The sequence below is a fragment of the Euleptes europaea genome, chromosome 2 (genome assembly GCF_029931775.1).
Source record: "Euleptes europaea isolate rEulEur1 chromosome 2, rEulEur1.hap1, whole genome shotgun sequence".
In the NCBI taxonomy this organism is placed as follows: Eukaryota; Metazoa; Chordata; class Lepidosauria; order Squamata; family Sphaerodactylidae; genus Euleptes; species Euleptes europaea.
In genome coordinates, this window is record NC_079313.1 from 25,346,472 (window position 1) to 25,373,835 (window position 27,364).

At 45.1% G+C, this 27,364-nt stretch overlaps 1 protein-coding gene across 1 annotated transcript in view; it reads right to left on the minus strand.

The window, feature by feature from the left end:
• Positions 1-27,364, minus strand: part of RABGAP1L (RAB GTPase activating protein 1 like) — a 196,453-nt gene that overhangs the window by 159,897 nt on the left and 9,192 nt on the right. The window contains exons 7-12 of the mRNA XM_056867417.1: positions 22,241-22,307; positions 21,635-21,737; positions 20,906-21,072; positions 15,233-15,380; positions 14,817-14,910; positions 13,021-13,171 (exon numbers count right to left, since the gene is read on the minus strand). Coding sequence (XP_056723395.1) covers positions 13,021-13,171; positions 14,817-14,910; positions 15,233-15,380; positions 20,906-21,072; positions 21,635-21,737; positions 22,241-22,307 — 730 coding nt within the window. The remainder of the gene's footprint in view (positions 1-13,020; positions 13,172-14,816; positions 14,911-15,232; positions 15,381-20,905; positions 21,073-21,634; positions 21,738-22,240; positions 22,308-27,364) is intronic.

Here is a 27,364-nt window from a genome sequence, read left to right on the forward strand (position 1 = left end):
CCCCTGTGCATAGTAAACTGTGTTCTCTCCATCAAAAGCACCAATCTGTGTTTGCTGATTACATGTGATTGCAGTCCAAATTTTGCATGTGTGGTGCTCAGCACCATATGTACAAGAATATAGTAAATGGCCATCCAAACCCACAAATTTCACAAGTAGCACTGAAAAGGCAGGAAATCCCTGCTCAGCCATGAACCTCACTGGTTAACCTTAGGCCAGTTATCTCTCAGCTTAATCTACCCTATGGGTTCTTGAAAGGACAAAACTAGGAGAAGGGACCTTATGTGTGCTGCCTTAAGCCTCCTGCAGGAAATACAAGATACTGAGAGAGAGATAACACCATTGCCTTGACAAGAACTGTACTTGAAGACTTCTGAGAATTCTGGAATTCTAGTACGGCAAATAGTTTATACAAAGGGCTGGTCCACTTCAGACATCACACTTCTTGCCCTTGATCGCCCTCAAATACACGCTTATGTGTTAAACGTTTGAAACCACACCAAACGTCAATTCATTTCAGGAAATGTGTACTGCAGTCATGATTGCCACTCAGCCCTGGGGGGGGGGGTCAATTAGAAAAAATTAACTGGATTTTAATTAATCTAGATTTTTTAAAACGATTGTTTTTATTTGAGTTTCAGCTACAGTAAGCATCATTTAAATATAGCCTGATCTGAAACTCAACCTGAACTTACTTCATCTATAATGAATCTATAAAAGGCTGCCTTTCTTTGTAAGCGAGTTATTATGAGGAAAACATTTTTGCCCTTCATGAGGTTGCACAATGTACTTCTTCTCTGGCTTCACGCTGGGGATTTAGGAACTAGCAAAGCACCACAGGTGTCATCCCATGATCTATCTTGTTGACCTTTTTACTCCTATTTTATGCTTCGCAGCCAACTGATCTCTTTAATTGGCTGTCAAGGTCTTGATATTGCCACAGTACTCTTATTATAAATGAGACAGACAGTTCTAGGTGAGATGATTAACTTTTTGGGAAGTAGGAGTGAGGCACAGAAGGGCAGTAATATGACAAAGGAGAAGGGCAGACTTAAGCAGAAAGAAACAGTGGAAAGAAAAACAGAGTTGCACTTACCTGTAACTGCTGTTCATTGAGGTCTTCGGTGCAAACACACATTTGGGACTGCCCCTGCACGCAGGCCTGCCACCGGAAACTTTTTACTAGCCTCAGGCCTAAGACGGGGATGCCCCTCCCACCGAGCCAGCAGGCCCAGCTTCCCGCCCAAACCACCACGTGCTCCTGGGTGGGGCATCCCCTCCCTCCTCAGTTCCTCGCCCGCTGCCGACCAATTTGGCATCCGACTGAGGGTTTACTAACCCCCTTACTCAATACACCTGATGCCCTGAACAATCTGACAAATTCCCATCAATTTCTCATGTTTTGTCTGGTTTCCCTTATTTATTTTTTTTGTTCGACAGCAGGGTTGGAGGGAGGGAAGGTCTGCACCGAAGACCTCAATGAACAGCAGTTACAGGTAAGTGCAACTCTGTTTTCATCTTCAGTCTTCGGTGCAGCCCCACATTTGGGATTTTAGCAAGCTACTCACATCTTGGAGGTGGGTGTCGAGTTACTGGAACAAGGACTGGAAGACCGCTTTTCCCACTTCTGCATCTTTTCTTGTCTGCAGGTCTAAGGCATAGTGTCTGATGAACGGGTCCTCACTTGACCACATCGCTGCTTTACAGATGTCTAGGAGTGGTACCTTCCTGTGAAGAGCGGCTGAAGACCCTTGGGCCCTAGTTGAGTGAGCCCTGACTTCTAGGGGGCATGGTCTGCCTGCCTCCTTGTATGCAGATCTGACTGCTGACACAACCCACCTAGCGATGGACTGTGCTGAAGCGGGTTTCCCCTTATTGGGGCCCTGATAGCAAAAAGAGAGACTTTCGGACCTCCTGAACGGTTTTGTCCTATCTATATAATAGAGGATAGCCCTCCTAGCAACTAAAGTGTGAAGGGACCCTTTTTTCTTTTCCTGTATTCCCATTTAATACTAGAAAGCAATAAAAATATATAAAGTGTGAAGGGACTGTTCAGCTGATGAAGATGGGTTTGGGTAGAAGACTGGGAGAACCAGATCTTGGGCCATGTGAAATGACGATATCACCTTAGGTTTAAATTGCAAACTAGGATGCAGGACCACTTTCTCATTGAACACCCTTAAAAACGGGTTGTCTATCCGAACAGCTGCTAACTCCCCCACCCTCCTGGTAGAGGTGACAGCTACTAGGAAGGCCACCTTGGCTGTAAGGAAGGGTAGTTGGGTGGAACCCATAGGCTCAAAGGGAGGTTGCATAAGTTTCGCTAATACGACCATTGCGGTGTGATCCTGGGCATCGGGGGGAACAGGTTATTAAGACCCTTCATAAAACGTTTAGCTAGAGGGTGGGAGAACACGGTGCAGCCTTCCACCTCATCATGGACTGCTGCGATGGACGCTAGGTGTACCTTGACCGAAGCCACCGAAAGACCCCCTCAAGCTAGTTCCAGAAGGTAATCTAAGATACGAGGCAGTGGAAGGACGACAGACCCTTAGATTCAGCCCATTGGTGGAACCTATCCCACTTCAGCCCATAAGAATAGCGTTCGGAAGATTTTCTGGCTTCTAAAATAACACCTTTGACCGGGGTGGAGAGCCCCACACGTTGGGTGCTATCCTCCAGGCTGCCAGGTGTAGTCTGTCTACATGGTGGTGAAGGAGTGTGCCCCACTTTAGCAATTCTGGGGAGCTGGGGAACATCCTGTAGTTGCCCTCCGCCAGTTGTAGAAGTTCCGCATACCAGATATGGCGAGGCCAACGCGGGACGATCAGAATACAGGAAGAACGGTCTGCCCTGATCTTCCCTAAAACCCTGGCTAGAAGGAGAAAAGGGGGAAAGGCATAGAAGAGGGCCCCCGACAATCTTATCTGAAATGCATCCCCCAGCGAATCCGGGTCATGGCCTGCTATCGAGCAGAACGCTGGTGCCTTCTCCTCCTCTCTGGATGCGAACAAATAGATCTGTGGAAAGCCCCACAATTGGAAAATTGGGTGTAGGAAGACATCTTATATCTCCCACTCATGGTTCGTGTGGAACCTTCTGCTGAGCGTGTCCGCCCATGTGTTGGACATGCCAACTATGTGAATGCCCCTTAAGACAATGTTGTTCTCAAGAGCTACTTGCCAAACCTTCTGAGCCTCCCTGCATAACGGGAGTGAGCCCGTACCCCCCTACTTGTTGATGTAGTACACTGCTGAGGTATTGTCGGACTGCAGCAGTGTCCTGGATCCACGAAGGATATCTGCAAAAGAGGTAAGGGAATAACAGACAGCCCGTAGTTCCAAGATGTTGATGTGGAGTGGTAACTCAGTCCTGTCCCACTTGCCATGGATGGAGGATGATTGGCAGTGGGCCCCCCATCCCTCAAGGGATGCATCAGTATTCTGTGTAAAGTCTGGGGTCCAACACCCAAAAGGCATACTGGACAGTAAGTTCGATTTTGATAACCACCAACCCAGAGATCTCAAAACTGCCCTGGGGATGGAAAGTCTGTGCCACTGTGAGTGGCGAAATTGTAGAATCCTCATCTGTAGTCTGGCAAATGGGGTTACCACTGCCGTAGAGGCCACGAGGCCCAGCAGTCTCTGGATGACTATAACAGGTTGGAGTCTACAACGTAAGAAACGTTCGACTAGGCATCTAATAGCCCTCACCCTCTCCTGTGGGAGGAAGGCCCTCCCCCATGTGGACTCTAGGACAGCTCCTATAAACTGGGCCCTCTGAGAGGGGACTAACTTGGATTTCTTCCAGTTGACCAACAGGCCCAGGGAGGTGCAAGTGGACAAAACTAAGTCTACCTGGGAGGTATCAGGACTATTGGCTGTGATAAGCCAGTCATCGAGGTAAGGAAAGATGCTACATCCCTTACTCCGAAGATGAGAGACGACTACCGCTACACACTTCGTAGGCACTCGTGGGGCAGTAGCCAAACTGAAGGGAAGCACGGTGTAACAGAACACCTCTCTACCGTAGCGGAACATCAGGTACTTCCTATGTGAAGGGTGGATAGACACATGGAAGTACGCGTCCTTTAAGTCTAGGATGGCGAACCAGACACTGGGGTTAAGTAGTTCCATAACAGATGGTAATGAGACCATACGGAATTTTGAAACTCTCAAATATTTATTCAGTTCCCTGAGGTCTAGAATAGGTCTAGAACCTCTGTCTTTCTTTTCCACCATGAAAATTCTAGGGGGGAAAACCCCAAAACATTCAGGGTGAACATGTTGAACTGCACCCTTCTGCAATAACTCTTGTAACTGTGGAGCAAACTCTGGGAAAGGGTTGTCCCTCGCCAAACTGGATGGGACACAAGAGGGAGTAACTTTAAACTCTAGGCGATAGCCCTCGGAAACAATCCTGTAAACCCAGGAATCATTGCAGATGGAGAGCCATGCAGAAGAAAATTTAGCCAGTCTTTCGAGGAAAGGAAACTCCTCTGGGACGGCGTGCCATAATGGTCAGAATCTCTGGGCAGGTTGTTGTTGATGGTCTTTGGACTGAGGACCACTGGGAGGTCTCTGTCTGTGGAATGGTCTACGCTTCCCTGATTGGCCTTGCTGGTATTGTTGGTGTTGAAACTGCCTCCGTTGAGGATACGGTTGGTACCTCTGGTGCCTTTGTCCTCTGTAGAAGGGCGTGGCGAACCCCTGCTGGCGGGGTTGGAATCTCTCTTTCTGAGGATTACAGACAGGTGTGATGCCAAGGGATCTAGCCGTCTGGCGATCTCTCTTGATGTTGGTCAGGAACTCCGTAGTATTTGAGGCGAAAAGCGTGTCTCCCTCAAAAGGCAGGTCCTCGATTTGAAATCTAGTGTCCAGTGGTTGATGCAGTATTACACAGCCACGAGTGACGTCTTAGGGTGACTGCCATAGCCATAGACCGAGCTGCAATCTCCGCAGCATGCTTGCCCACACTTATCTCCTGCTTGGAGAGTCGAATCGCTTCAGCTTGAATGAGTTCAAGTGCGGTCTTGGACTCCTCTGGTAGCAGCTCTAAATGGGGGGTGGCCTTTTCCCAGAGAAAAAGTTGGTAACCCCCCATTATTGTCTGGTAATTAGCAATCCTGAAGCTGAGAGCTGAGGATGTATATGCCTTCCTGCCCAAGTAGTCCATTCTCCTACTTTCTTTCTCAGCAGGGGTAGAATGTTGGCCCTGCTTCTGTCTCGTTTGCATTTCTCCTGTAACAATGGAAGACGGGGGAGGGTAGATGGTCAAGAACTCCGCAGAGTCTGGTTTTACCCTATAGAGGTTTTCAATCTTTTTGGTGGATGCTGACGAGGAGGCCGGATTCTTCCATACTGTCTTGGTGATGTCAGACAAACCCTCTAGTATAGGGAATGCTGCTATACCCGAGGAATCTGGGTACAGCCGACTAAGGATCCGATCCTTAGGTCCGTTGTCTGAGGTAGCAACATTAATTTCCAGCGCCTCAGCCATCCAGATCATCTGTTCGGTACTCAGGCGGAGATCCTCTGAAGGGGAGACCGCTTCAGTATCCCCCACCTGTTCCTCAGGCGAGGGTTCAGATATGCCCTCTGAGCTGTCTACAGGTGCTAGGGCTTCAAAGTCCTCTGGATCCGAATCAGCTGAAGAGGCTGGTTGTGCATAGGAAGTGGATGGAAAGGGACCTAGCTGTGTACTACCCTGTGGCATTGGTCTCGCCTGCAGGTTAAGTTGTTTAAATCGGCAAAACTCAATCCACTCCTGCAAGAGGGCAGGAGAGACGTTGGGTAGGGGTGTCGAGGCCAAAACCAGCTGTGAACCGGGTCTCGGATCTGAAGCGATCAGATCCAAAGGATGCTGGATCTCTACCGGTAGGTCTAGCTCCAGATCAGAGAACGAGTGAAGAGGAGACCCTGAATGGGATGACGGGGTCCTCGGTGGAACCAGGACTGGATCCTGTTCTGGGAGCTTCAGATCCAACACTGATGGAACCGGCGTGGTTGGATTGGACCTGGATCGGATCTGGTTGCTCGACTTGTCCCTGTGCTTTGACTTGTTCTTATGTTTCTTAGCATGCTCCGGGTTCGATTTCTTTTGCGTCAGATCCGAATGCTTCAGATCCGAACTGGATCCAGAGGCCGAGGTGGACGACACCGAGTGAACCGAAGGAGCGCGTTGGGGTGTCCTGGAACCCGCAGAGGGAGATGGGGCTATTAAAGCCTTCTTCCACAATTCTGCATTTAGACAGTCTGCACGAGCATTTCGCGCTCGGGTGGAAAACGTTTGGCAGATTTTGCATGCTGATACGTTATATCCCTCGCCCAAGCAGATCAGGCACAACTCGTGTTCATCTGTGTGCGGGATCTTGGTAGAGCACTTGGGGCAGCGCTTGAAAGGCGATTTAGGAGCCATGCCGGCTCTCAGCACACGGCCGAGGGGACCGAGGAGAAAATTTTCTCTTCTCCCCCAAATAAAGAGCTAGACAGGAGTGGGGGGAAGGGGCTGATCAGGAAGCCCTCAGCAGCAGCCGGAGAATAGAATAACTCACAAAAGCGAAAGTAGAAGTCGCACTAAGGTAGAAAAGCTCCATTCTCGGCGGCGGCAAAGAAGGAACTGAGGAGGGAGGGGATGCCCTACCCAGGAGCACGCGGTGGTTTCGGCGGGAAGCCAGGCCCGCTGGCTCGGTGGGAAAGGCATCCCCGTCTTAGGCCTGAGGCTAGTAAAAAGTTTCTGGTGGCAGGCCTGTGCGCAGGCGCAGTCCCAAATGTGTGTCTGCACTGAAGTCTGAAGATTAACATCTTGATTACAACCAAAATGATTAAGGGACTAGAGCAACTGTCCTATGGGGAGCAGTTAGGACACTTAGGGCTGTTTAACTTGGAAAGAAGGCGGATAAGGTGAGACATGATAGAGGTCTATAAAATTATGCATGGTTTGGAGAGAGTGGACAGGGAGAAGTTTTTCTCCCTCTCCCATAATACTAGAACACGGGGTCATCTGCTAAAGCTGGAGAGCAAGAGATTCAAAACAGATAAAAGGAAATATTTTTTCACACAACGCATAGTTAAATTGTGGAACTCCCTGCCCCAGGATGTGGTGATGGCTGCCAACTTGGAGGGCTTTAAGAGGGGAGTGGACATATTCATGGAGGAGAGGGGTATTCATGGCTTTAGTTAGAATGGATACTGGTCATGCTGCATACCTATTCTCTCTAATATCAGAGGAGCATGCCTATTATTTTGGGTGCGGTGGAGCCCAGGCACGATGGTGCTGCAGTCATCTTGTCTGTGGCTTCCTAGAGGCACTGTGTGAACAGACTGCTGGACTTGATGGGCCTTGGTCTGATCCAGCAGGGCCTTTCTTATGTTCTTATGTTAACATCCTCTTTTTTAAAAATTGTTATGGCTTATAGGTTGTCAAACCCTATCTTGGGTCATGAGAAGTAAACCATCTAAATAAGCAATACATTGCATATTGGTTTCTAAAAGAGTAAAAAAATACATTAAATATTTAAGAAACCTACTAATGTTTGTCCTGAGGTTGTATGAAGAGAGCGAGCTTGTATGTCTTGAGGTTTTATTGGGGGGAGGAGGAGGGAAGGGGGGAGAGAGAGCGCACACACTAGGACAGCCAGAGTATAATTTTATTTGGAAACTTTTAAATAATAAACATAAAATTGTGATTTAAAGTATGGATTTGTTTATGTAAATCAATTATCTATATCAATCTTTGCCACTTAGAAAGCAAAACAATTTTCCTAAGTGTATGATTTTAATCTGAGAGCGTTCCCTAACGTAATTCAAAGCACACACACAGCAAAGCATCAAGAGTGCACGACAGTGCATTTGCACTACCAGGTTTACAGCATACACCGCCAACCATAGCCAACACGCTGCCCCACGTAGTGTGGGGACTGATGGGATTTGGATTAGTCCTGCCCAAGCAGACGCAGACTGACAGCTTCCCATATCAAACTAGAAACCAAGGGGTATGTCATTTTATTTATTCAAAGACGACTATAGCACATGGGCTTTTAGACAAAATAATATAATTAAAACACATTAAAGAGGGAACATTCGTCGCTTAGAGAAAAATAATATTAAATACACATTTTAAGGCAACAAATTAAAATTGCAGTTAAAATAGCCACAGAATCACAGGGTATTTAACTAGGCACTGAGTTTATGGCAGTAGCTTGGATTTTTAGTGCAGCCAAGATATGGCAACTGCCAGAGAGATGAGATATTCGTTTCCAGACAGAAGACTGATTAAGTAATAATCATTCAAACGGCTGGGAAAAGTTGCAAGAAGGGGGGTTATCAGAGAAGCTGTTAAACTGCCACATAATTTGCATGACAGGAAAAAAATGTGACAGGATTTCAGGGACCTCAAGACCACAGGAGCTAATCCTTTGGCCATGTGGTACGTTAAAAAAATCTCCCAAAAAGATCAGCAGTAAGTAATGCATTGAAACGAGCCAGGGAGAAGAGGAGGGAATCGTGAGTGAGTATAGTTACTGCTGTCCCCACTTAAAATGGGTTTGTCAATATTACCCGGAAGGATGCAGCTTTAGTATACTTGAGGAACCTCTTCAACGGAGAGCATTTATGCTAGCTCAACTCAATTCCTTTCCATCTAATGTTTTATACGGGAGATTTACTAAGACTCCCTTTAACAAGAGGGTATGTCCATGCGTAACGGGCCAGCCAGACGCCCTACATCACATTATTTTAGATTGTCGTTTACATGAAGAACCCCGAAAAAAATTTATATTATCCTTAATCAGCAAATGGATGGCCCCTTATAGAACATCCACTTGCCAATTCTTGCTGAACGACATTACAGCTGATGTTACGGTGAAGGTGGCGTAGTTTTTGGCAGAAGTTGTTAAGGTTAAGATTCAAACTCAATTTTAATCTAGATATGTATTATCTGTTTATCTCTGACCTTGTGACCATCAATTTTATTATGCCAATAAAGGTTATCTGATTCTGAGTCTAGTTACTGCTGACAAATGGTCTTGAAGGAGTAAAACCCAAATACAATGGACAGTAAATTTGTTTGACCCCAGTCCTTCCAGTGGATCCCAGTACAGGAAATAAGGCCCATGAACTATTTTGAGGACCAACATAAGGATTCTCCCAATCCCTGTAATTTTCAGCTTTGGGCCTCACAAACATTTTTAATTGTTGAAACCCAAGGTGTATGTGCATTATGCTAGCATTTCTATCTCTGTGTTTGTTCCTACTCTCTGTATCCAAACCCTGCCCCAAACCTCAAAGTCATCTCTCACCGGTAGTAGCCAAAGCAATAGGTATGAAGAGCAACTCTCCTAAGGAATTACATGTCCCTTTTGTTTTTATGCCACAATGCAACAGAACACCTTCTGATGTACCACCACCCCAAGCAGCCATCTAACATGCATAGCCTACCAACAAATATAAAAGTCATCCTTCCTTGCTGAGAAACTGTACTGAATTAAAACTTGGAGGAATATAGACAATTACATATGTCCAAAGAAAAAATACCTTCTACATCGAGCAACCTCTGCCTTGCTAACTGGGTGTCTGTCCTTAACTACAAAATTGGCAAGATGTGTGTAACCACTGTTACAACACAATTTACAGGCAACTTCAAGCAGATTAATGTACACATAAAGTAAATCAAAGACGATTTAAGATGCACTTCTGAACCCATTCCCAGTGCCCTTTCAGCACATGAAATATTGTCTTGCTTTTCATCCCCAAAATGCATTACAAGCACGAGCTAATAATTCTTTCAGAAATGACAATTTATAATACTAATTTCACAGCATTTTGACAACTGTAAATTAAATGATAGAACGAATTTTTTTCACTCCATATTTTATCATCTTAATGGGGCTATTACAATTAGGATGCCAAAGCCTAAAAGCATATGCAGAGCAAAAGAACCATCACAACATAAACTAATAAGAATTCAAGAGCATACAGCTCACATGATCAAAATGCTCATTTTAAGGCGTTTTCTTAAGGGAGGCTTAGAAACTACCTCTAGAAATGGAGAGAAAATATTTTGGAAGAATATTAATAATTTCCACAGAAGTCCTAACTAACTGTATCAGTTTCTATCTCTTCCCCCAATTCTCTAGCCTGATTTAACATCCTTACGTTATAGACCCCGAGCTATAAATCAGTTATTAATCAGGTCCTCAGCTAACATGGTCTCAACGTGTTTCTCTGCTGGGTCTTTCCACTGTGACGTGATTATTTGTCTCAGCTTCAATTCCAATTTGTTTCAACTTTTAATCTTGTTCCAGCCTGAAGATTGCACTAACCATCTGAAACAACGCTATTAATCAAGACGAGAACCCATGTAATGAAGCATCATGGCTATAAGAGGGAGAAATGCTTCAGAGTAAACTCAAAATATCTGCATCAATGTCCAGCAACAGCAAGAAGGTAAACCATTATAGGAAAAATAATGGTGACAAGTAGCCCATTCACTTCTGCATTACTTGCCATCAAAGTAAACAATCCATTTGGTATGTGTCAGTAGGGTTTTTGCCAGTCTTGAAGGAAATGGTTTTCAGTGTGGATGTCAAGAAATATAATAATAATAATAGTGCTAGAACTCTGACACCAATGCAAAATCAGGAACTGACAACAGCAGATGCCTCTTTCATTTATGCTCACAGTCACCAGATGCCTACTGTGATGGACAGGAGGCTGTCCTGCCCCAGTAGGGGAAAATCAGCCACTCAGAGGAGCCCATAGGAGTGCTGTTCCAACAGCGTGGCGTAGTAGTTAAGAGCAGTGGACTCTAATCTGGAGGACCAAGTTTTATTCCCCACTCCTCCAAATGAGCGGCGGACGCTAATCTAGCGAACTGGATTTATTTCCCCACTCCTACACGCGAAGCCAGCTGGGCAAGTCACAGCTCTGTTAGAGCTCTCTCACCCTCACCTACCTCACAAGGTGTCTCTTGTGGAGAGAGGAAGGGAAGGCGACTGTAAGCCAGTTTGATTCTCCTTAAAAGGTAGAGAAAATCAGCATATCTGGGACAGAGAAGGCGGTGGGAACTAAAGTCTGGCTCAGGAAAAAAGAGCAGCCAGTGTGAGGGGTAGCTCTGCCTGGTTGTGTTGCAGAGAGGTTCAGCTCTATCTCTGGAACAGAATATGGTACCCCATTTATTAGGCCTATCTCTGGTGATGAGCAGACCTGGTTTATTTTGGTCTGACTCTTGGGAAAGGGCAAGGCTGATACAGTTGGAATCCTGAGTATGTGTGAGGGGATCCAACCTAGTGGCTAATCAGTAATAGCCTGTTTGTGTCTGAAAGCACTAAAGAAAATTCTAACTACTCTCTAAAGCCATAACTGATTTAAATTCATGTGCCTCAGCCAGGTTTCTCATTTGTCTGCCTGGAGACCTGTGCTGCTGTTCTATTCCTTGAGACTATCCTGTAAATAAATAAATATTCTTTGTTGTTTGTGTTCAAAACCTGCCTCAGTGATCTCCATAAACTACTTGCACTCTACATATACTCACCTCACAGCAGTGAACCCAAAGCCTATACAAGCACAACCTTTAGAACACCTGGTAACTGAGCGGAAGGTTAAAACAACCGTAAATCCCAGAGAATCTTAGGAGGCTGTGTGCATACCACAGTCAGTGAGAAAAAAGGCTTGTCACACCTACCTTACCTAGAGACCAGAGACAAGCTTGCTATTCTCATGTCAAATAACCTTGAAATCTCAGATTCAGCACTTTGCTTCTAACTTTACAACCACATGTTCCAGGGAACAACCCAAATGCGTATCAGAATAATAATAGTAGAAAAGAGCAAGAGTCCAGTAGCACCTTAAAGACTAACAAAATTTCTGGCATGGTATGAGCTTTCATGAGCCACAGCTCACTTCTTCAGAATAATAATAGTTAAACAGTTGCAAGCATCTGACCAGAAGCAAAGATACCACTGTAACCTTAGAGAGGACAGCTTCCCTAACAAACATCTGTTCAGGAAGGTAGTCAAGTCCTCACCAAACTCCATCATTCAAACTCTGGCAACTTCCCACAAAAACTGACTTGTTAAATCAGACCGAAGGTCCATCTAACCCAGAACTCTTTTCCCAACTGAGACTTAGTTAGATGCTTCTGGAATCTCATAAGCAGAGCCACAGTGGTGATAAGACATCGGCTACTGAAGACTTTTAAAGGCAAGCTGTACTTCTGAATGTGAAGGTTTCACTTAATTATCAACAGCTGTCAATAATCACATCAAATATTTAACTATCAGGGGACCCACAAATAACTTGCAGGGACAGAGAAATCCCAGCCCCCTGCCAGTTCCCAATTCTTCCTCTCTTCCACCTAAATCTCTTCTCTTATTCACCCCTCCTGCAACCTTCCCACCATCACCTCCACGTCCTCTCCCTTGCCACTGCCTGCCCCCTCCTTCCTGCCACTGTTGCCATTGCCCTCCTCCCCCCATCATCCTATTACCAGCAGCTCCTCCTTGGCTGCTGTACTTGATGCATACTGCGGTGTTATTTACTGAGAGTGCTAGGGAACCCAAAGACGGCAGGTGAGAGCTTGCAATGTAGCAATGCGAAAGCTTGTCATTTCTTTAGCTTAAAAAAAAAAAAAATCTCCCTCAAATTTTTACATTTTGAGGATCCATCCCATCTAACCACAGTTCCATTGTGTGAATTTTTTGATCTGCACTCTGAGGTCATAAGCATTATTAAATATAGAGATAACAGCCTAGAACTATTAGCGCTACAAATTAGACCAGCACTACAAACTGTCACAAATCAGCAACGCTAATCCTTAGAATTTATAGTCCTTTAGTATTAAGCAACAAGCATTCTTTAGCAACTGCATAGAATATTAGATGCCATTTAATAGCAAACAATTTGCATCACGGATTCCTCTCCTGATTAAAGCAAGCGATTATGTACCAAATAAACTTTTTTAGAATTAAAAGCTCCGTTAGTCCACAGACCGAAGCATAATAAAGGAAACCGAAATACTGACCTTTGTGATGAGAATTCTGTATTTGTCCAGCATTGTCTGGTTATCATGACATCCAGCCAGTAGCTGCCATACCTCAGCTCTTAGTGCCTCTGGAACACCACTCTTCACTAATTGAGACAGCCCTTTTGGTCGCACACCAAGATTACTGTGCCTAACCCAAAAAAGAGGCACAGTTGTTGCTTTGTTGAATAACAGGAGGCTGAGAAATACATACTCACACATCCCTGCCTACCTATTTACAGAATAAATACTGTCAAAAAGCAATTCTCAAAAGAATTTTTTTCTTTAAATCTGCTATTTGCTTCAAGAAAGTCATGCACTAAAGCTCATCTGAATAATGTCCACTGAAGTCTTACAATGGCCTTTTAGTTACTAGGGCTGGTACACGCCGTGGATTCCTCGCCCAATCTTTAAAAGAAGAGTCTCCAGTGTGCTAACTCAGCATATATGATTACAGCAAGCCCCAAAGAACCTTGGCACAGCTATACGTTACCCAGTGACCAACGAGGCAAACAATGGGAAAGCTGCAAGGCCATCCCAAGTGGTACAGCCCCCCAACCCCACCCCAGAATCAGGAATTCAGGATTTCACACAACTTTAGGAACCTTCTTTTTTCAGATACTGTTTCCTATATTGTCCACAAGTTCCAATTTTATGTTAAAGCACAGAAAATGAGACATTTCTGTACAAATGTCTGGTATCTTTTAAACACATTGCTCTCACGTTTAAACAAATCTCTGCAATCATAATGGCCAGTAGCTCTCTTTAAAATTAAACCTAGGTTTCCAAGAAACAAAGTATCAGAAGAAGGGAGTGCTGACTCTCGAAAGCTCATACCGCGAAAATCTTGTTGTTCTCTAAGGTGTTACTGGGCTCTAATCTGGTTGTTTTACTGCAGACTAAAAAAGGGGGAAGGAAATCTCTGAACGACAATAACAAGGGGTACAAAGTACCACAGGTCTGAAAAATGATTATTAAAACATCCAGATATCAAAAGGTATATAATTCAAAAACTGCTAAGTGTAAAATGATTATTAAAACATCCAGATATCAAAAGGTATATAATTCAAAAACTGCTAAGTGTAACAATTTTTTTTACTATTATTAATACAAAAATACAAGGTTATATCATAACATATCCACGAGTCAAAATGGCAACAAATAGAAACATTGTCAAAAGATTTACAAGCCAACTCTAACAAATAACAATTCCAGTACAGATATTATGTACAATTTCAATGTGGCAATACTGTAACACAAGTTTACAAGCGAGAGAAGAGCACACAACAAAGGACAGGATGCCAGCTAAGTTCCTGTTTCGATGTATGAATCTTCATCAGTCATGAACAACCTTGCACTGGTTCATTTGGAAGCCAGAAAATCAAGAGCAAATTCATAATATGTAGTGCGATGTAACCTCAAAAGACAATCATTATGACTCCCTACCCAAAGGTCAATCTGTGTGAGTATTGTATATGCATAAATGAGAATGCTGCTTTAAAAAGTGGAATGGGGAGGGTTCTTAAAAAAAGAGGGATGAGAAGGCCCTCCATTTTTAGTATTTGGATGTTTTTATAAGTGTTTTTCAGACCTCTGGTACTACTGCAGACCAACGCAACTACCCTCCGAAAGTATCAGAAGAGAAAGACGTGTTATATGTGATACACGGGACAAATGTTTTTCTCATCTTTATTTTAATTTATTCTCATCTCATTTTTAATCTTTATTGTTCCAGTGCATTGTTATTTCATTCTCTCTTCCAAAGGGCAGATAATCATCCCTTTATTAACTCTTACCATCTTCCCAGTAACTCCCCCCAGGAATACAAGATCTTCTCAGGGCAATCCTTCGATACATCACCAGTGCCACTTGAAAGTTCATTATCACTCTCTGCAGAACAAACAAAAACATGCTAAAAGATTTGGCAGTGCTCTGATATATACTGATCACCATTCCACATCTTCAGAGCCAAAGGTGAACAATACAGTGAAGAGTGCTGTGGTGAACAGAACTGAAAGCTGGGTAGAATGCATGGGGCTGCCATAGCTCCTAGTTGCCAAAAGCAGGGTAAACTCACACAAGTCATTTCTTAATTTACACTAGACTGATAGTACATGATACATCTCTTCTCATACTAGAAGTATGAGAAGCGGGATTTAATTTGAGGCATTATATTCCAGACTGGAATTGAACAGATTCATCTCACTCTTACCTTCTTCAACATCATCCTCTTGTGGAGATATCTGATCACCACCACTTGATAAGCTAACTAATTCTTCTTCTCCTCGTTCAGACTCCCGGTGCAGGCTCATAACTTCATAAATTGCATCTCCAGCATTAGCATGGCTTTTCCCTTCACACTAGCAAGAAAGAAGGTGTGTTTCAACCACAAGCCACTAAGTTAACAAAAATATCAGGTTTGAAAAGAAGAATTTGGATTTCAGACTCTCCCCACAAGTTTAATCCCTAGTATAACATCCACTTATCAATACCTTTTTCCAAAAACACAAACAAACCCCAAACCCTTTTTTTGCTGCGCTTCAGATTTATTTATGTTTTTGGTCTTTTCCCTTGTGTCATATTCAGCAGCCTGAAAGGCTTCAGGCAGTAACCATGTCCCTTTCATCTTTGTAATCTGCTTAGCTATTAGGTGCTGAATATTTAATGTTACATTTTATTATAGAAATTAAATTAGTAGATCTCCTGAATTAAAGCTTTGGTGTTTAAAAGTAAAGGATGTCAGACCTAAAACTCATTAATGTATCAACATATGTTTTGAATTTTATGAGAGAAGAGAAAAGAAAAAGATTTAAACCAACAAGAAAAATATTGTCGAAGGCTTTCACAGTCAGAGTTCATTGGTTCTTGTGGGTTCTCCGGGCTGTGTAACCGTGGTCTTGGTATTTTCTTTCCTGATGTTTCGCCAGCAGCTGTGGCAGGCATCTTCAGTGTTACTCCTCTGAAGATGCCTGCCACAGCTGCTGGCAAAACGTCAGGAAAGAAAATACCAAGACCACGGTTACACAGCCCGGATAACCCACAAGAACCAACAAGAAAAACTTCCAGTGTGCTATCATAATACATTTTCACAGCTTTGTATAAGAATACAGCTAATTCAGTGTTATCGAAAGGAAAACATAAAGAATATACTTTAAGCTCAGGTTCTCTAGGGCACCTCAGTCTCTGCAGTTTTTTCCTACATTTGCAAAAACGGAAGCTATTTTTCAAATAAGATAAGAATTTCAGTTCAGCATCAAAAAAGCAAGTGTAAAATAAAAAGAACACTTAAATTCAATGCAAAAGCAATACTTTACATGAAAAATAGAATCTCTTATATGGTGTTGAGTATAATTTGCTGGAATTTAGCTTCATCAACAAAAGAGGAATACTTCATGAAATCACCTGATTCTTTCAAAGCCAACAAGAAAAGAGTGTATAAAATATATATGAAGTGCAGTGTCAAGAGATATGAGATATATATCATGGCTTAGTCTCATGAAGGAAATTTTTTAACCTGATATTAGTACTCACTTCAGAACACAAATTCGGGCCAGACTCTATTGCAGGATTCCCTATCCATAAACTTCCTCCACTTAGAGGAATAGGGCTTACGCATGGTTGCCTTACAAGAGGCGACAAGAACTTCTGCCACCCTGTCCGACCATTCACCTAGGGCTGGATCAACCATGCAAAGAGGTGCAGTGATTTCACATTGTGTTGGAGAAGGGGGGGGCTACATGCAGGAGGTTGTCCTCTAGAGGGAGTTCCCTGTACACCCCCTGAGCAAGAGTCCAAACGGTTGAAACCACCCCTCCCTGGGCCAGTACAGGGCTATAAAACCACACACTGATCTGCCCAATCTACACTTGGCAATAACCTTATGAATTATAGTCGGGGAGTGTAAAACAGGCACCTTTCCCGTCAGAGCTGTAACACATCCCCAACAGAGTCCCTGTCAAATGCTGCCCACAAAAAAATAGAGGGTACTTGGTGTTTTTGCTTAAAGTAAACTGGAATTTTCCAGGTTTTTTAGCAGATGCTGGTCCTTACGCTGCCATTGCCCAGAAGATGGTAATTATATCCAGGATACTCTGGATCGTGGGGAGGGCGATGGGTCCAGAATCAGAGCTATAAAGAACTTTCATAATAGGATCCCACTGGTTTAGGTTCTGCTGACAGACAGTACAACTCTAGAGCCTTGGCCACCCTAATAAGTTGCTTTGAGTAGAGCTGGGGCAGGGTAGAGTAGAGTAGAGCTCTGCCTTTCTGTCAGCTGGGTCCTTTATCATAACTAAGCCTTCCTCTGCGACTAAATCAGGGGACTGGAGAGCAGTAATGGGGTTCTCCGCTAGGGGAACTTTTAGTAGCTCTGAGGTGCTGCTAGCTATATTATAAAACTTCTCGGTGGTTAGTGGGATTTGTTTACTTGCCATAGGTTTTCACCACTCTGCCTTTAGTAAGGTTAAAAAGTAAGGTTAAAAACTGGCACAACCTTGTCTGGGGTGTCATACATGCGAAAAAAACTCCTTTGAACCCTTCTTTTTCTCAATGGATTGGACCTCTGAGACCTCAGAGAGATTGAGGGCTGCTAGAGTTTTAGACAGTAGAAGCGGGAATTCCTCCATGTTAAATAGCCTAGTTTGTCTGGGCTGTACTATGACATCCTCCCCGTTGGAGGAGAATTCACCTTCCTTCTTTCTCAGTCCCTTCATCCCCAGAAGAGAAAGGAGAGCTGCTGCTCTCCGATTTATGTGGGTGTAAATCGGGATAGGCTTTTAACGCAGCCTTGGTAGGCCAGCATCTATTGTCCCGATCAGGAGGGTGACAGCTGACCCCTTCCCTGTGGGCAGAGAAGGGCTCTGGTGCGGTTGACTGCGCGCCATGACTAGAGGGAGTTGGGGAAGAGAGTTGAGTTGCCCACAAGCCTTCAATGAAGGCGTCTTTAATGAGGGCGGTGATTTCAGCTCTTAACAGGAATAAACCTCCAGCCTCAGACAGGGGAGATGGAAAAGTCACCATACCAGTTGTTGCGGCCTCCCGGCTGGAATCAAAAAATGAGACACCAATAGTTGGGGCGTTAGGAAATACTGGCGAGGCACCAACTGCAGGTGTAGGCTCCTGGCCGCTCATCATTCGAGTAACGGCAACCACAGCTGTATGATCCTGGCCGCTCTTTGAATCTAACTTCTTTGCCGCAGCCGACACGTGGGCAGCAGTAAGCAGGCACTTGTCACTCTTGCTGTGAGTCGAGCCGACTCGCTTTCTTTTGCTGGCTCCGCTTTCCCCTTTCTTGCTATTACCCTTCGATGCACTAGAGTAGTGACTGCAAGAGGGTTGATCCTGGGTCGGTGGCATAGCCACGAGGAGACCCGGGTCCAGGTCCCCTGGGGCAATATAAGTATCTGGACTATCGTCCACCATTTTGTTTTGGCAGGAAACTCTATCCCCCGAAGAAAAAACTAAACTAAGGTTAAAGAGGGATAGGACAGATTAGAACAGATTGAAATTAGTAGAGATAAGGTTAGATAAGAAGAAAAGGGGGTAAAGTTAGTTTCCTAGAAGGTAAGTAGGAGAACACTGCAAAAAAGGCTGCTCTCCCATTGCTAGACAGGAAACAAACTGAAGAAAGAGGTGCATTTCCCTCAGGAGACAGGAAGTTAAAAGTTTGGTTCCTGCCTCCCAAAGTGAGGAGAAGGAAAACACCACATTGAAGATGCCCTCCTTCCTCTGCGCAAGAAAATCATGTTTTCCAGTAGTGCCATGATATCCTACATAAGAACAAGAAAAACCATGCTGGATCAGACCAAAGCCCATCAAGTCCACCAGTCTGTTCACCTAGTGGCCAACCAGGCGCCTCTACGAAGCCCACAATCAAGACAACTGCAGCAGCATTGTCCTGCCTTTGTTCCACAGCACCTAATATAATAGGCATGCTCCTTTGAGACTGGAGAGAGTAGGTATGCATCATGACTAGTATCCATTTTGACTAATCACCATGGATAACCTTATCCTCCATGAACATGTCCACTCCCCTCTTAAAGCCTTCCAAATTGGCAGCCATCACCACAACCTGGGACAGGAAGTTTCACAATTTAACTATGTATAGTGTGAAGAAATAATTCCTTTTGTCTGTTTTGAATCTCTCACCCTTCAGCAGATGACCCCTCGTTCTAGTATTATGAGATGGAGAAAAGCTTCTCCCTGTCCACTCTCTCCACACCATGCATAATTTTATAGACCTCTATCATGTCTCCCCTTACCCATCTTTTTTTCTAAGCTAAACAGTCCTAAGCGTTTTAACCACTCCTCATAGGGCAGTTGCTCTAGCCCCCTGATTATTTTGGTTGCTCTTTTCTGCACCTTATCAAGCTCCGCAATATTCTTTTTTAGGTGTGGTGACCATAACTGTACACAGTATTCCAAGGGTGGTCTCACCATAGATTTGTATAAGGGCAGTATGATAGCAGCAGTTTTATTCTCTATTCCTTGTCCAATTATGCCCAGCATGGAATTTGCCCTTTTCAAAGCAGATCACATGAAGTTGGGATCTGTTGTCTCAATATGCATCACTTTAAAGTTGCACACATTGAATTTCATTTGCCACTTTAATGCCCATTACTTCAGTTTGAAGAGATTTTGGAGCTCTTGACAATCCATTTTTGTTTTAACCACTCTAAATAATTTGGTGCCATATGCAAACTTGGCCACCTCGCTGTTCACCCCCAGCTCCAGGTCACTAATGAACAGGTTGAAAAGCACCTGTCCCAACACAGATCCCTGAAGGACCCCACTGCTCACATCCCTCCATTGGGAGAACTGACCGTTGATTCCTACTCTCTACTTCCTATTTTTCAACAAGCTCTCAATCCACGAATGGAAATCATTCCTGAGATCTTAGTTGTACCCATTAGTAGTCCTAAAAGCTGAAATATTGCTGCCTACATCAAAGTCTTCCATAACAAGCACCCCCACAAGATTTGATAAAGCACCATGCTTTTGCACATCTTAGGGAGTCAACGAAGGTAAAATTGGTTTCTCTCTCTCTCCACTGCCTTACTACCATTCCTTTTTGAGAAACAAAATGGGTTCTGTGATTCCAGGCATCACCTTTCCAGCGGTCAGAAGAGACTACTGGCATTCTCTTCTTTCCAAATGTTATTTCAAACATAAAATTGTTATGCTGCCCTTGTTCCAATGAGTGTACATGGTTCCCCCTTCCCTATTTTATCCTCGCAACAACTCTATGAGGCAGGGTTAGGCTAAGAGTCACACAACTAGCCCAAGGTCACCCAGTGAGCTTCACAGCGATGTGGAGATTTGAATGTGGGTCTCCCAGATCCTAGCCTACCATTCTAATCACTATGTTGGGTCTAGCAGTGTGACAATTCAAGATGGTTGGGAAGAACTTGCTGAGGCATGAAAAATCTTCAAAATTGTATGCACTTATGACACACCTCTGCCAGTTTGCAGCAATTCATTACTTCTGCAGTTCATACCACAGGTCCAGCTTTGCTAAAAGGTTATTTCCAGGGAAAGGGGGAGCGGCAGGGTAGAGCTTCAATTCACTGTATAGTCATAGGACTGCAGAATTACCATATCAACAACCCATCCCTCAAAGATGTCTATCAGCAAGTCCTGAAGCAAAACACATTACTTTCTCTGCATTCTTTTCCCCCCTCTGGGATGGCAATTGAAGCCCAGGCAGTATTCCCCAGGCAGTCACATTTGGCCCAAGTGCCACTCATCAGTGACTGCTAATTTACACATTATCTACTGCACTTTTTGTTTAGATGGCATATGCAGAAATAAATGGTCATGTAGTGAAGTACAATTCAGAATGGCCTTAGTAAGCTCCGCCTCCAGTTTAACAGGGAAAAGGCATTACCTGTTTCAATCTCATGTAGAAGGTTTCTGTGTACGTTTTTCTGCTGAAATACCAGAAGCGTTCGTTAGCTGGATATACACGTACAAGGGTCTCCAGAAGAAAACGAACGGGCTCTATCACCTCTGTGACCACCATATCCACTGCCACAGTCATGTACACACGTTTATCTGTTCCACAAAAAAAGCAAGTTCAGTTTCATACACAGGACCTCAGGATTAAATACTACAACACAACTAAATAATGCTTTGTAAGCAGAGGTTAAAAATGCTTTTAGATTATACACTTCAAACTCTTATTTCCCATCGTGTTGTCTCCATTCTAATGACATTCTTCTCACCCAACCCCTGGACCACTAGCATTTCTCATTCCTATCTACTCTTGCTGCCTACTGTTCTCTAACTCCAACACCTTCCAGCAAGGGTTTAAACAATATCTGAAACATACCTCTCCCTCCAGAGGCTATAACCTCTGACCCCTGCCTCTTTTGCTCTTTCCCCTCCCTCTTGTGCCTCTTCCCCTCACATAATAGTCTTTTTTTCTAGTTTAACCTAGTTTATTGGCAGAGTACCTAATGCTGAAGTTCTTCCACAAACACTATATATGTTGTGGCTTCACCTAGCACATGGAAAATCCTACGTAGAAGCAAGTTACACTAGCTCTTTAATTCTTCTGCAGTCATGTGATTGTATGAAGTACCAAGTAAATAAGCAGCATTTTGAACACAGTTACCCTTAGGCGTTTCTTCATTCAGGACTAGAAAGGTAGGTGCATTAGGATTCCACATTCCAGTTATAACATACGCTTTTCCATCATTGCTTTTCCCCATGCATTCCTGAGAACACAAATGTTAGCTTCTTCACGACTGAATCTGAAATTTCCAGTCATATATCTGAAGATCCTTCAGATGCACACAAAACAGATGTTTACATGCAGTTTAGGCATCCCTTAGGATCACTGCAAAAAAGCCTCTTTAATAAAGGACTCGCTTTTATGCAGTGAAAACCTAGGAGAGCACTAAACAAGGACTCCACAAAGGATGCAAGAATAAATGTGCCAGCTGTTACAGGGACATACCCTAGGATAAGCAGCCAATTGAAAGACATCCTTAAAAGCATGCACACTTCAGATGCCATTATGTTTTAGCCCTTATGTACAAAGACATGGTTCCACAGAGAAGGAAACATTTCCATTCCATATTTCAACAGTGAATGCTTAACTAAAAAGTGTATTTTGTAAGACAGTGTCATGTATACCTTAACAATGCCCCTTGAAAAGATAAATGAGCTGTATCCCCCTCCCTCGTAGTTGCTACTAGTTGTGCAGGAGAACCCTTACCATATCAAGCAAGTGCATGTCACTGTTTTTAACATTTCGTCCTGGACTTAGCAGCATCCCAAAGCATCTGCAAACAATATTCAGAAAGTAAGCACAAGAAAAATTAATGTTAAAAGGAACTTTAATTTTATAAACAACATCTTAACACCATTTTCCATATAAATACAGGTAAAAGGTAAAAATACAGGTAAACCCTCATCTGGCAACCAGTCATGCCAATGGAAAAACTGACCAGTTGGACACCCTACATGGAAAAGAATGGAAGTACCATATAAGACGATGTTTTTTCCTTTAAAATTTTGCCCCCAAATTGGGGGTTGTCTTATACACGGAAGCGGGCGGTTGCCACCGGCCCGCCCATCAATTGAAAGGTGGGGCCAGCGGCGATTGGTTTGAACACAGGCCACCAGCTGGCCAGACCCACCGGCCTCTTTCCCTGATCGCTCTCTTACCCGCCTGTCAGCTTACAGGCGGAGAGGAGAGCGAACGGCCAAAGAGTCCTGTTGCCCTGGCTGGCTGGCCGGCATCAGCTGACGGGAGGGGAAGAGAGTGAGCTGGAAAAGAGGCCAGTCGTCCTGGCCAACCGCCGTCCAGCGTTAAAACCAGTCGCCAACCACCCGACCAGGCAGGGTGGGCGGCGACCGGTTTGAACGCCGGATGCCAGCTGGCTAGGGCGTGCTCTGCTAGCTCCCGGGCTCCGGCGTGCTGAGCTCCCCAGCGGGGACAGGCAGCCTCACACGCTTCCTGGGCAGCTGACGCAGCGGCCTCAGACGACACCCCATCCGGCTCAAGGTTGGTCCCAGCCAGCGAGCATTGCGAGCCTTCGGCCATGGCCTTGGCGCCGCCGCCTCTTCGCCCAGCTGCTGTCCAAGGCCAGCCTTGCCTTGGACCTCCGACCAGCCGAACGTGCTCCGGGTCCCGGGGAGCCGCCCAGAGCCAGCAAGGAGGGCTGCAGAGGCGGGAACAGCATCGCGAGGAGACCTGCCCAAGGGCCAGCCGGAGCTCACCCTCTCCCCCACACAGGAGGAGGACGCCGGACATTAACCGGCCAGGGCGACAGGCCTCTTTTGCCCCCATGTATAAGACGACCCTTATTTTTTTCTTAATTTTGGGTTCAAAAAAATAGGGGTTGTCTTATACATGGGGGCATCTTATACATGGGAAAATGCGGTACACTGTGGGGAAAATGGGGTTCAGGAGTACTCATTTCTGCCCACGCGCAGATCAGAAAACTATGCAGCCTTCCTAGGTCACCTCCCAATGAGGCTTCTCTCTCTCCACTCCCTAATTCTCTCTCCGGGCATCACCACCACCAGGAGGGGTCAATGGTTGAAGTGAATTCTCAGCCTAAAGATTTGCCCATTGGCTCCCTCTGTCTGCTTTGCCCTTGTAGGCTCAGCTCAGCAGTTTGGTCTCCTGGACTTCAGTACTTGTTGCCATGGGGACTGACATGGCTGACTGAAAAATTGCAGGAGTAGGCTGCCCCTCCCCTTTTGGTTCACATGGATTAAACAGGGTTTAAGATATGTCACAGAGATAAGACTGACCGCATCAAAAATGAAATGTATTAACAAAATAAAAAGCACACGCATCCTCTTTAAGAACAACATCAGGGTAACAATCAAAGAAAAGGCAATATACATGCAGTACTCTGCTTCTGAATCTTACATATTCGTAACAATGGTAAATAAGAATACGCTGTTCAATTCTGGGAGTTACAACCATTTAGAACTCTGTTACCTTGGTATTTGGGGCTCCCCCACATGGTCTGAGCAACAACATGTGCTCATGGCTGTCCTCTGTTTGGCTTATTTTTGGGTGTAGACTTCAATCTAAAAAATTGAGGTACACATCCAGTCTATTTGGTCATTCAATCCATATAGTACCAGTGTGTTAAGTGTGAAAAGCCAAAATGTTTTCTCTGTATTTCAATCTCTGGAGTCAACATGGAATCCAGACAAAACAATGGCTTGTAATAAAATGGAGATTGCAATGGAATGAAATCTTCTCCATTGTCCTCAGGAGCTTTGTAATCTTCCCTTCTAACACCACCATTCCCTTCCGTTTTGCATACCCTCTTTCAAAGGAAGAGTTGCTCTTTCCTTGGTCTCCAGAGCTCTATAGTTTTAGGTAATGAGTGTGGGTGAGGTGTGACTTGCCTGTCTTTTCTCCTCCTCTGGCTAGAACAATATACATTTTTATAGCTCAGTGCCTGGGGAAGTAAGTCATATGTCTCTTTCTTTCCTATTAGCCAGCAAAAGCAGTTACAAACTCTGAGCCTGGACAGTGTGCAGACCCAGCTGTTATCCCAAATTTGATGGCCCCAAGGGACAACTCCTAGGGCAGTGATGGCGAACCTTTTAGAGACCGAGTGCCCAAACTGCAACCCAAAACCCACTTATTTATTGCAAAGTGCCAACACAGCTAGAAGTCCACATGGAGTTGCCAGGTCCCTCTTTGCCACCTGCGGGAGGTTTTTGGGGCGGAGCCTGAGGATGGTGGGGTTTGGGGAGGGACTTCAATGCCATAGAATCCAATTGCCAAAGCAGCCATTTTCTCCAGGTGAACTGAAATAGCAGATCTCCTATTACCTGGAGGTTGGCAACCCTGCATGGGCGGCCAAGCGGGGGAAGGAAAGCAGCTGGAGCATAGCCCCCACCCCTTCAGTTTGGTTCTTTTTCCAACTGTTCATACGAATTAAAAAAGACTGTTATGCGGGGGGCGCTGGTGGTGGGGACAGCCCTCTGCACACGCTCAGAGGCACCTTCGGTTGCATGAACGAGCAGAGTGGAAACCCGAGCTAAGCGAAGGGCTTGGGTCCCGCACACGGTTCCAGCACAAACGCCAGGCGGGCCCCCGTTCGGCCCTCACCGCCAACCCCCTGCGCTGCAGTCACCAACCAGCCCGCCGCAGACGGCTGCCCAGGCGTCCCACTCCTGGTCCATCCCCGTCCTGGCTCCGCCTCTTCCAGTTCTCGACAGAAGGCTTGTCGTTGTCTTCACTTCCGGAGCATGCAGCCAGCGACTGCAGAGAAGGCACTGGGAAGGAGCCCGGAGCTTCCCGGAGGAGCCGGGAAGGCACCGCTGGTCCCCAGCCTCCTCAGCCGGGGGAACGAACTCAGGCAAACTCTGTGCTGGGGCGACGGCTCGCGTGCCCACAGAGAGAGCTCTGAGTGCCACCTCTGGCACGCGTGCCACAGGTTCGCCACCACTGTCCTAGGGTATAAGGCGTTTGACCACATACACCATGCAGAATTGGGAGCTGATGGCAGCAAAATAAGATGAGGAAGATACAGAAGCAGGCTTAGGCAAGTCAAGCATCCATGTCAAAGAAAAAAATTGTACATGAAGGAGGCGTAAATGACTGCTCTGGCAGTACACATGGGGCCAGATATGTGAGAACCTCAAGCTTGCTCATTTTAAAATGAAAAGAGCACCATCTTTCTCAGGCTAAAAAATCACCTGGAGGAATAAAATCAGAACAAATGCCTGACTTCTTCCAACACAGAAACAAAAATCTAAATTAAAAACATGGAAAAGGAGGCTGAAGATCAGGAAAAATTTCCAAATGAGAGCTGCCTTTGACTTCCACAAGTCAAATAGAAAAATTAATATATCCAAGGGAATCAGATAAGGAACAAGGTGCTCCTTTTGTAAGAAATGAAAGTCTAAAGAAAATAGGGGGGAAAGAGCCTTACAATCTTAAGGAGAAAGCTGTAAAGACAACACTTACAGAGATGCTTCTAACACAGTGGTCAGAAGACATGCCCAGAGAGGCAAAACCCATCCTCAGAACTTGAGTCCCAGTTTTTCGGCTAAAACTTTGAATATATAAAAACAGCTTTTGAATATTTTAAAGAGGTTTTGTGTGCAACTGTACAGACACAATGAGAAAACACCACTCCATGATTATTAAAGAACTTGCTCAGCGTGGTGTAGTGGTTAAGAGCGGTGGTTTGGAGTGGTGGAGTCTGGAGAACCGGGTTTGTTTCCCCACTCCTACACATGAAATCAGCTGGGTGAACTTGGGCATGTTACAGTTATATTAAGAGCTCTCTCAGCCCCACCTACCTCACAGGGTGTCTGTTGTGGGGAGGGGGAGGGAAGGTGATTGTAAGCCGGTTTGAGTCTCCCTTAAGTGGTAGAGAAAGTCGGCATATAAAAACCCAACTCTTCTTCTTTCTACTGAAACCCTGTTAAAAATCTTAAGAGACGGTTGCCACCTGGTGGATTTGCTTTTAAATACATCTTGAATAACTTCCTCTTAATAATTTTAAACAGAGGTCCCCAACATGGTGCCCATGGGTGCCATGGTGCCCACCAAGTGTTTTTAGGAAGTGGGTGGGACCAGGTAGGGCTTTTGCCCAGCACAGCTTCTGATTGGTTGAACAGATTTTTTAAAAAGTTGCTTTGGCAGCAGCTGCCACCACAGCACAAGCATCTACACTGAACTACTGAAGTTAAGCTGTGGCAATCATTCTGTGGCTGGCTCCACCTCCTGCTGCAGCCATTTTATGCCAGCCATTTTGTTGAAGCACCCACTCCTTGAGAGCTCTTATCCGGCCCGCAAGCCAACCGAGGAAGCCAACCCCCGCCCCTCGATCTGGGCTGGCAAGGCATGACCCAGCCTAAGTGACATTTATGTCATATCCGGCCCTCGTAACAAATGAGTTCGACACCCCTGATCTAGGGTGACCTTCTTTCTCTGCCAGAGCAGCTCCTGTATCTTCAGCCAGCAACCTCCTGGACTACTTCACATCCACACAGATCCATCTCTCCCATACACTTCTCTTACTCGAGACCTACTAGCACTCCAATCCAATCATTTCCTTTGAACACTCCACTGTTTATATCAGGGGTGGGGAACCTTTTTTCCGCCAAGGGCCATTTGGATATTTATAACATTATTCGCGGGCCATACAAAATTATCAACTTAAAAATTAGCCGACCAAGCCCCAAGCAGGAAGCTGCCCCTGATGACCACCCCCAATGTGGGCAAGCAGGCAGGCATCCAACCAGTGGCGCACTCGCCCACCTGGTGGCACAGGATGGTCTGTTGCACCAGCCGGGAGTAGCCATCCAGCCACACGCTGAAGCTGCTCCTGCGCCGCATGGTCAGGGCTGG